General features: G+C 42.1%; 1 protein-coding gene across 1 annotated transcript; it reads right to left on the bottom strand.

Annotated features, from left to right (window-relative positions):
• Positions 1-659: 659 nt before the first annotated feature.
• LOC135489769 (inactive rhomboid protein 2-like) lies at positions 660-5,564 on the bottom strand. Its single transcript, XM_064775288.1, has 8 exons — positions 5,464-5,564; positions 5,057-5,144; positions 4,794-4,897; positions 4,298-4,469; positions 3,101-3,265; positions 2,466-2,647; positions 1,608-1,838; positions 660-1,273 (listed from the first exon to the last, which is right to left on the bottom strand). Exons 1-8 carry the CDS (start codon positions 5,530-5,532, stop codon positions 821-823), a joined length of 1,464 nt encoding a protein of 487 aa, XP_064631358.1. The 5' UTR covers positions 5,533-5,564; the 3' UTR covers positions 660-820.
• Between the last annotated feature and the right edge of the window lie 5,512 nt (positions 5,565-11,076).

The raw sequence follows: 11,076 nt of genomic DNA on the forward strand, positions 1-11,076 counted from the left end.
TAGCCGACTCGTCTTTTTAGCAGTTCCAGCTGGTAACAGGTGGAAACATTTTAGAAACAATTCCACCCCGATTCAAGTAGGCCTACATACACCGGTGCAGGCCTTCGGTAATGTCTGCCCTGCCCAAGAGCAGCAAGGCTTGTCCTTGCCACATGTGAAACTTGTGTTTTAAGGACGAGTAACCTTTGTTCGGCCAAACCAATGTTTTGCTATATTGTTTTCTTCGTCAATATTTGTGTTGGGGGAAATGACCCAGGGAGCCCGGCTGTGTACTGATGATCATGGTAAAAAGGAAACGGCACTGCTCCCGTCCTGGCACTGACACGTCGGTTTCGGCATGAGCCAAGACGGGTGCGGTGCAGCCAGCCTTTGTGGCATTGTACAGAACGTTCTGTTCAAACAGGGAGATTGCAATGAACTACAATTTTTGATTACAACAAACAATGTACTTCTTTTTCGGCAATAAAAAGTTTATAAATTAACAGAACACAAACAAATTAACAACCTTAACTCGAAATGTGATTAAAGTGCTTTACAAAAAGTACATGTATAACAAAATTGCAGAACTCTTCGCACAAGTATCACGGAATCGTGTATTTAGGAGAACTTAAATTTAAAACTAAAACTAGTCATGCTAGTCTATGCAAATTCAACTCGGATTATGCTTGACAACCTAAATTCACAACAGAAAAAAATATTAACGAAACTTTCAGTAAATACATGTAAACTTAGAGACGATGACATACTTAGTATTTTGAAACGATTAGCGACAGTGACACTATATCGATTTGCAAATAAATGCCTAACACAATATTTTGAACTATTTGATCTCTACATCATCATTTTCACAAAATCCCGAACTGAATGGCAGGCAGCTAAAATACACTAGTTCCTCAGGAAATGTGAAATCGGGGTCAATGAAGTAAAAACACATGAGAAACAAGACAGAAATAATGGTTAAAGAAAGGCTAAAGGCGAACACGACGCGTCTAACCCCGAGCTTCCACGAGCCAAAAGTGACGTAGGGTAACAGAAGGCACCCTAAGAGGAGCCCAGCCCAGTAGCCCCCGATGTGCTCGTAGTTGTCGACCATCGAAAGAAGGCCGAGGAATGCGTAGAATAGGAAGAAGAAGAAAAGAAGGGCAATTTCTGTGCAGGGTTTCACGTGAGTTTTCCATGTCTGTATGAGCTGGATCTGTAGCACTCCGAAGAGGCCGAACACGCTGGCCGTGCCGCCTATGTGGACGTGGTAGGGGAGGAAGACGCCGCCAGTCTGAAAAGATAATTTGAATGAATGTTGTTGTTTTTTATATCAAACAGTTCATGTACAGGAGAGCACAAAGGGGACACTATTTTATGTATGGGTGGATTACCGGCCTGTCTGCACCAGGCTGGTTGTACGATTCATCCAGTCCTGTGTTACTTGCCCTTTCGAGGTCTTCCTGTTAACCCCACAGTTATTTCTCGACATTGGTGTCTGCAGGCCAGAAGTAAACGATGCAAAACACCTCTTTTTGCTTTTGGATGGTTGACCCTGTCCCTATTCAATGAAGCCAAAGAACATATGATAGAAACAAGTAAAATATAAGGACTGGTACTCTACCCACCAGAAGCCCCATCATGGCCGTTCCAAGGTAGATTATGAAAATCCTGATATGTCCTACAGACCGTTCCAACTGCTTCCCTATCGAGATGTAACCCACCAGTGTCATGATCAGATGGAGTCCGCCGTAGTGGTAGAATGGAGACACAAAGAGTCGCCACCATTGGTTTGGGTTGAGGGGCGTGTACGTACTGTTGTTCTCATAAAACTGGCAGATATCTCCGAGACAATTGATCTGAATTGCAACAAGACACGATGTTCAGGCTTGTGGTACGTGTAGTGTGACGAGACAATTTGCGGAGACGTTTAGTTATTAGGTCTAAATTCAGATGGCATACAGGCGGGGAAACGAAAACGAAAATGATGAACAAGCGCGTGGGCGTGTTGGGAGAGCAGTGACGTTTGCCATCGACTTGATAGATGGAACCATCATATACCAACATGGACCCATTATGATGTAAAATAGCCGGGTCAATTTGGCAAGCCGCTCGCCGAACAGGCATCTTTTTTTTGTCCTGTTTGGAGAGCCGCTTGCCAAACAGCACTAAAAAGCCACCCTGTTCGGCCAGCCGGGCTTGCCAAACAGGTAAAAAATCTACCCTGTTTGGCGAGCTGGAGACTTTACTTTAATATTAATGAGTTTGGCTCTCCATTCAGGACAAGAAAAAGTCGCTGTTTGGTAAGCCGGGCTTGCCAAATAGTCACTTCCAAACTTTATTTGGAATCTGTTTGGGGAAGAGAATGTTTTCTTCCTGTTTTAGATGTGCATAAACGATGTACGTTAAAACCGAGCGTGTGATTATCAACGCACAGTGCCCATAATCGTTACTGTTTCAAGGGAACATAATATGTAATGTTATACCTGGCTGCAGTGTTCTGGCCCTGCGTTATGAAATAACCCGTCCAACTTTTTACAGTCGACACGAGCTAACATCATACACTTGCCCTCCGTGCCCACACAGCATGGGCGGAGGATCACGGAGTTCTTGACTTGTAATTGCATGTCGCCGCACTGTGCTTCTTTTGTCCAAATCATACCATGGCCTGAATGAAAGAGAAAATGTCTCACCAAAATGTCTGCAGAGCAAATGTCGACTGAGGAGAAGCTGCAGACGCATTCTCCCACCAATATGATAATATGCAGATGGTCGAAATCCGTCCAGACGTTTTGGACGAATTTACATCCACGATTACAGTTAACACTATTCCATTATGCGTCTTGAGGAGGTAAGGGATGAAAATATCATTTTAACATAATTTGGTATCGAAGTTGGTCCTGGGCCTACAGGCGTTGTGGGTTCAGACCAAAGCTATTAAAGTTGGACTGTCATCCCCGTACACTGAACAACTATTCGGTACCGTCTGTTAACACCGGCTTTGCAATGCTTTGAAATACACCATTACTCTAGCTAACTGGTACATGTACATTGATAAATTGACATGACTTATGAGTGAAAGCCACACTATGCCAGCTTAGGGGACAGGGAATGACCTAACCGAATCCAAATCTTTTGCAATCCCGATACGTGGCCATTGCGGCGAGACCTCTCTTCCTGATCTCGCAGCAGCCGAGGACGTCAGGTGGCGTAACGGCAGCTTCTTTCACTATCCCTTTAATCTTCGCGTCTTCACGGACACATGGTGCATACATGGCACCGATTCCTAAAGAAAGAAAATAAGACAGATGGTAAACGCATCACATCAATCCATCAACTCACTAAATGAGTTATTTTTAGTCGATTACTACATTTCTGTACCCACGTTCCATAATAATTCTCTATGTATAATTCTGTAAAATTCTGTTAAGTTACCACATTTTGTAGGGGTTTAAGCCTTTGGCTTTTGTCTGCAAAATAGCCTTTTTCTATGTATCATTCTCTCAGCTAGTAAATAAATCACCCATTTGTAAAAAAAAAGAAAAAATCCATCAACTCATGACAAAAGTGAAAAATTGAAAGGTATTTGTAGGCCTATACATGCATATTGTACTACAGAGCATCAATAAAATCCTCATGACAGTACTATATAAAAGAATACGATGTTATAGTGATATTGGAGACTTGTCAACTCTTGACTCTACATAGATACTACTCGTAAACTACGAAAAGATAGGAATTGTATAAAGACAATGAAAACAACAATGAAATAGACTACAGATAGAGAGATACTCTAGGCATTTATCCAATTTTGAAGCAATTTCCTAAATGTATAGATATAAATACTATATATATAGACCTAATATACATGTAGATAAATCGAAAATTGTAATAAGAAAGCAATCATCAACTCTCGATAATGCTGTGTATATATGCCTGAAAAATAACACACAAAAAGATTGGTACATTTATAATGATCACATACAGCTGATACAAATTGAAATTCACAAATTGAAATTGAAGCTGAATTATATGGCCTCTTTCCAGATAGCGGCTCCGGCGGTGAAGGAGTAGAACTTTGTCTAACTACGGAGCCAGCCTCTGTTGATTCGACGTAACGGCCAAAAGAGATGTTGAAAGACTGGCCCCATAAGTCGGCCATTTTGTTTTCTCAACAACAGATAGCTCCACCTATCGAGGCACTCATCTGGAAAGTGGCGAAAAAAGAATTGTAAGCAGGCAAATCTCGTCACAATGACTGACGACTACATTAAAACTTACGTTAGAAATATAAGAAGATTTAAAGAATGCAAAATACCAATTAGGAATTTCAGACTTGGTCCGATCCATGGATTCGGTCGTTGCCTCATTTGGGTGATGTTGGTACCTGCCAGTGTTGTAGTGAAGTTGTTGATCAGAAGCTTGGGCTCGAGACCAGCTACGTCCACGCTGCTGTTGCAGATGTAAATGGCAAATACAAGAATGTTGAGCTGCAACGGTTAACGGGAAAATGCCAATTATGCCACAGCTGTCAAACGACGATCAAAGACTTCATCGAAAAATGTACGCTTTTCCATTCTTTGATGACGACTAAGGTGCATGACTATAGAAGCCAGTGACCGAAAATGAAGACTTTACCATGGAATATCCTTAGTGTTCCCTGGAATTGCATCAAATATGTTTGTGAAATGTTATCGTTATTTTCTTAAAGGGGACAATTAAGAGTACCATTAGCAACAGCTCCTGACATGCCTAAGAACGCATCGTACCACGACGGACAAAAATGTCCGAAGCTACGATGGCATTCTACTTACACAAAATAGAAAATACGTCACATAAGGAACGCTCGACCAACTCGATCCCCCTCGATCATCATTCCTATCACGGCCTTGACCAATGCTATAATTGAGACTTCCACCTGAAAAATATGAAAATAGTACGTTTCCATCAATAACAATTCCTTTGCTTTCAAACGGGTATAGTGTCACAAACTTCAATTTTTTACCCAAAGTACAAAAATATCAAACATTTCCATTGTTTCTGTGGATCCGATATATGGCTGAAGGATTAGCCTTACCAGACGTTCTCCTAAATACGTCAAATGCAAGGTTTCTCCTCTTGATATCACTTTCATCCGACGATCCTTTTATTGGATAATCATACGCCTGAAAAAATGGTCAGACAGGGTGTTTCAGGAAATGAAAATCTATATTGAAGAGTACTAGTCAAAAACCCCATCCCCGATTACATAGTATCACCTACAATGTAGGCATAAAAGCACTGTCACATGGACCCCGTAAGAATATGTCACCTTCCTATACAGATCGGCGAAGTATCTATTGTTGCCGTAGGAAAGTGCGGACAAATAAGCAGTTAGCCTACGTATTCCTCTTTCACAGTTAAAGTAATTATCATAAGAAAGGTGTTCTGCAAGATCAACTGTCAACGTGATTCAAACAATTCACATGGTTTACGTTGGCCTACCTCAGCCTCCTGAATCGGACTAAACCGCAGCACCATCTTGCTAGATCTCCCCTCGTTGTTAATACGCATTGGGGTGGAGTGCCCACGACCATCTCCATCTGCCGTGTGGTCGTCCTCCGGCGCAGTCGACGATAGCTTCTTTCCCGAGTCTGTCTGGTTCACGATTGAAGAGACCGTGGAGTCGTGGATGACGCTGACGTTACTCAGCTTGGATGGGCGATCACATTTCTTTGTGGAGTCCTCAATACTGTCCATCTGAAATTGATCAATCATGTACGCTCCGCTATAAATTATGCTACACCGTGTGAATAAACTTGAAGACATGAGGAAGCAACACACTACTGTTCTTTTCGATTTCATATGTGAAGGAATATTGAGACCCCAAAAAGTGGAAAGAATCTGGATCACTTTTCACGACTGGTGCCCAATCAGACATGTGGTTCCCTCAGTCAATTCCATCGAACTGATTTTTAAATGCAGTTATATATGTTTAAATAAAATGGGCTTATATCAATGATTATGGATATCGGCTGTGTGATCATGCAGTCAGCAGTCTTGACAGTTACTCCATAAGTAACCTTACCCTGGTGGCATGCCCTGCACACTCCATATTTTGGTCTTCTTTCTGACTCACACCGTCGTCGTCAAGAATCCGAGCTTCTCCATACATATCCGATTTTCGTCGAGGGGACAACGGGCACACTACGTTCACTGGTCGAGATTTAGTTGCAACCATGTCGTGGACAGTGCAAGAAGACGATTGGTCAGGATTCAGGCCGTCACATTCGTCTGATTGGCCAGACGCTGGAGTACCTGGATGAACCGGCGGGATGGCATCAGCACGTTCTTTTTGAAAAGGACTGAGCGATTGGCCGTCGCGCTCGTGTGACTCATCGTTAATACATGAATTCTGAACAAGAGGCTCAGAGGTAGCCATGTCGGGGTCTAGAATGTTACACACCGATTGTAACAGTTTCAGCGTAGTTTTACATGTGATCGGAAGCGAAGCCCTCTTACTCCTATAGGCAGAGTCATCTCTCCGACAGTTCTGGCGTCTCTGTTTTATCCCCAATTTTGGGTCAGTGACATCGTTATCTCCAGAAGAGCCTGACCAATTCAAAACTATGTCATCTGTCGCATGAAATGGGCACGTTTCAGGACTTGTTTCGTCTCGTGACAGTGAAGACTCAACGCTCAGGTCCGGGACAGATTTGCTTCGCCATTTCAATTTAAACCTTCTGTTCGGTGATATTATATTCATCTTGGCCTGATTGTTGTTTCCTTGCCCATCACTTCGGTTGCGTATGTGTGACGCTACATCCGGGGACTGCAGATCGTTGTTGTTCTCATCGCATACGACGGGCGCATTAAATGATGAATCACCTGTTGAAACATCCGCAAAGGCAAACACTTCATTAATCAGAGCTTCAGCATCAATATGCAACGTTGACTCCTCGTGGACCTTGGGGTATGGGGAAGAAATGTAGCTCTCGTAAACATGATAGCTTTCACAGTCGGACAGGTCAGGATTGACCCTGGAGAGCACGGTCGGGAACCCATGATCAATACCCTCGTCAGGATCGAGAAAGTGGCCATTCCAGATAGAGCAGGTAGCCCTTTGGGGCGATGCTGCAGCTGCTGTGGGCCCATCTGTGTTTTCCCCCTCAAATCGAACAGTATGAGGACTTCGCTTAGGAGTACCACTCCGTCCCTGAGACTTATGGATATTTTTTTCCTTTTGACAAGATTTCCGCCCGAATGAAAGTTTCCTCCAGAGTGAACTGCCACTGCTTTCATGACTTGTCTCCGCTGTTTCTTCCTCGATGTCAGAATCTAGATTCAGTATTGGATTCTTGCTGAACCGCCTGAAAAAGACTCTTCCTCCGCAAGAGCCATCGCTGGAAACTTCTCTCTCCGTAACCTCGCCGTGGTGGATCAGACTGTTGGAGGTCTCCGAATGCGGCCGCGTTGGCCGGTCTCGCTTCCGCAAGAAGCGGAACCATCTTGGCTTTGGGAGTAACCCAGAGAAGGAATGAGAGAATCCGATTTTTCCAACCTGTTAAAGAGATAACAAGGACAGCGATGATAACCGAATTGCTCAGTTACGAGTATGCTCTATTCTCTAAGAATTGAATAACTCACGCGGTCGCCCGAATCCCAATGAGTTTCCGAAAATCTAAAGTGAATTTGTTTCATTACAAAGAATTTTCATTTTAAGAGGAGGCAGAGAAAAACGTGTCTGTTGCCATTTAGCGTTCCCAAATGATAAGTTGACAGAAACGGGAACACTAAAAAACGTTACAAAGGGAATACAAGATTATAGCATACATTTTGTACGATCATAATCAAACCCGTAATCTCTCTCTCACCATAAATCCCTGAACAGGAGTAATTCTCAAAGTGCTAATGTAATGATTGCGCTTAGACGTTCATGTATCAAATGGGTGCGGTCTGGATATGGTTTCATACTCTCACACCGGTGATGTTAGTCCAATAATAAACACGGCCAGTTTCTTACATGATCTCTGATGACATGTGCATTGACTGTCATCTTATAAAAACACTATGGGATGGATCTGGTTACTACAACTACGGTGATATGTGCCACAACATCGATAACCTGCTGAAAAAGTAGCCCGATCTCTCTTACCACAGAATTAAAAGTGATGGTTTTGTTCATATAAATAACTTCCTCGTCTTCAACGAGCCCGAAGAAGGCAGCAAATCGATGAAGAGCGGATGTATACTCAGGATGTCCGGAGTCATTGTAGGAAAGGCTGGTGCTGCTGTGATCCTGGAAAGATGGAAAGATGGAAAGATGGGAAGATGGAAAGTTGGTATTAAAGTCAAGAATAGGTGACCAAAGAATCGTGTACAAACGTTCCCCCGAATATGAGAGCAAGAACAACGTGTGGGCTGGCCGTAACTGTTTGTGTCGCCCTTTTGATTTCTCTACTCGGTTTTATAGTAAGCATGAATTGATCTTTACTTGGTAATAGCCATAGAGTACAGTGTGACGCAAAAATCACTATTATTCCAAAGTAAGGCTCTCAAACGCACATGTTATTCCAGAAACAAAACACCAAGTGACGAAGTTGGGCTACAACAAAACTGCTGCGGCATCATAAGGCATCAACTGAGGCATCATAAATAGATAAGGATACTAAACAATACTTACAAGTGTTATATGAGTGTCCCCGCTCACGGGTGATGTCTCGTATGGCAAGCCAAAGCGGAATTTATTCAAGACTTTAGAATAACCATTCAAGAAGTTAAATATAAGTTCAAGAAGGAAATATATGTTCAAGACTAAAATATGTTCAACCTTAAATCAAATGTTTTCAACCTTAAATAAAATATGTTCAACCTTGAATAAAATATGTTCAACCTTGAATAAAATATGTCCAACCTTGAACAAAATATATTCAACCTTGAACAAAATATATTCAAGACTCACGTGACCATATTCAAGACTCACGTGACCATATTCAAGACGCACGTGACCACAAAATTGATGACGTAGAGCGTAGAATCTATGGTACTTCTGATGCGTTCTGTTTCACGACGTGATTGATTGCCTGTATAGCCTAAACACTCAAACATGTCAAAAGACAACGAGAATCCGATACAGTGGTATGAAAGGTGAGAGGCATTGCGCATTTTGAACCTATAATTTGCCTGATATGTCTGTGAAACATGTATCGACTCTGACATTCACTCGGCATCCATGTCATGATGTGTAGGATTACAGTACATGTCAGGTGTAGGCGGCTAGGTACGTGTACAACCATGTGTCAAAACCTTCGTGCGAACAATTCGAGCTCCGAAACGCAACACAAGTACCATGGGTTCGGGAAAGTCTGGACGCGGGTTCGGGAAAGTCCGTAAAGCATCAAAACATGAGCAACAACGTCATCAATTTTGTGGTCACGTGCGTCTTGAATATGGTCACGTGAGTCTTGAATATATTTTGTTCAAGGTTGAATATATTTTGTTCAAGGTTGGACATATTTTGTTCAAGGTTGGACATATTTTATTCAAGGTTGAACATATTTTATTCAAGGTTGAACATATTTTATTTAAGGTTGAAAACATTTGATTCAAGGTTGAAAACATTTGATTCAAGGTTGAACATGTTTTAGTCTTGAACATATATTTCCTTCTTGAACTTATATTTAACTTCTTGAATGGTTATTCTAAAGTCTTGAATAAATTCCGCTTTGGCTTGCCATAGTCTCGAATCCCACTCCTGAATCTCTCGTATGGACTTCGATCAGCTTGTCCGGCGTTTTGTCTTCAATGAACATTTCTGGAATTTCGACAGTTCCCGGTCTGCGCGTCGTTGTTGTTATATCCGTCATAGCTTTCGAAAACCTGCCTGGATGTCGGTCAGATCTGTCCCCTCATCCAGAACCTAAATCTTGAAATGGTTTGCTCACTCACAATACTATATATACATGTATGTACAACTGCTGGTACGACACTGCGAGCATTTCTGAGTGTGTCAGGGTATATCCAATGCGGTCCTAATATTTATTAGGTAAGTCCTGTTTAGGCCTTTCATGGAAACTCAAAATGTTTCGGTAATCAAGTTCTGAGTTATTGGTCAGGAAATCGATTTCAGAGAAACACTTAACCCGCCTGGACTTGACTTAAAGCCGAACGCCGCATTTCATTGGAGACGTTTGTCACTCTCCTCACACTGTGCTGAAACACCCCGTTTTATTTTTTCGTTGTATTTTGGCCAAGCCATCAAAAATCAAAAAATAATTATTTAAACCGGAATATATTACAATGAATGAGAATATCACGTAATGTGGTATCTGTAGTCCTACAAACAACGAGAGCGTGGCTAAAATGTAGGCCCAACCAAAGGTCCTTCGCCATTGGTTTGGGCGATAAGACAGCGCCACCCTAGCAACGTGTGTTGAGACATCCATGTATCAATTATATTATTATATATTCTAAAAACCTCAAACTACATTGAAATGTGATGTAATTTGCATTTAATGACAGTTTCAAATGAATACCAGCAGCTCCTTTACCAAGATTTGAAGCCTAGCGGTTGTAATTGCGACACCGATACCGCTTCAGCCAGAAAGAGGCCTTATGCATTTTGCATCAAAACGATATTGCTTCATTACCACCAATGCGTTTAAAGCGGTCTTCAATCATGATGAAAACTTTAACAATGTGTGACGATCAATTTCTGAACTTGAATGCTTGTTATGACTCCAGCTCCTCCCTCTGGGAGCTGGAGTCAGTATTGTTTTCGCTCAGGTTTCTCGTCCAATCACGTGACCTCTCCAACACTCGATAATGCACTCTTTTCGTCCACGTTTTAGGCCAATCTTCGGCATGAACATGAAATCTAATAAGCGCAGTACTTAAATCAGATGTTTCTCTCGCCTTGAAAACATTCCTGGGTAAAATCCATTGAGATTAGCCGAGTTTATCTACTTTTTCCGTGCTTAAAATCTCTGCCGCTGAATTCTATAAATAGAAACTATTAACATCGTGGCAGTGTGGTTCCCATTGTGCGCCCTCCCACTTCACACCATGTCAGGAACTTTTACGGAGAGGAAGGGCGTGCGGTAAGAAGAATGACCAAAA

Source organism: Lineus longissimus, chromosome 6 (assembly GCF_910592395.1).
Source record: "Lineus longissimus chromosome 6, tnLinLong1.2, whole genome shotgun sequence".
In the NCBI taxonomy this organism is placed as follows: Eukaryota; Metazoa; Nemertea; class Pilidiophora; order Heteronemertea; family Lineidae; genus Lineus; species Lineus longissimus.

Excerpts from the sequence above, each read along its gene's own strand:
- LOC135489769 (XM_064775288.1), bottom strand. The coding sequence starts at position 5,532 with ATGCGTATTAACAACGAGGGGAGATCTAGCAAGATGGTGCTGCGGTTT. Across the intron at positions 5,145-5,463 it reads GTCCGATTCAGGAGGCTGAG|GCGTATGATTATCCAATAAA; the intron begins GTAGGCCAACGT and ends CCATTTTTTCAG. Across the intron at positions 2,648-3,100 it reads TTGCAAAAGATTTGGATTCG|GCCATGGTATGATTTGGACA; the intron begins GTTAGGTCATTC and ends TCTTTCATTCAG.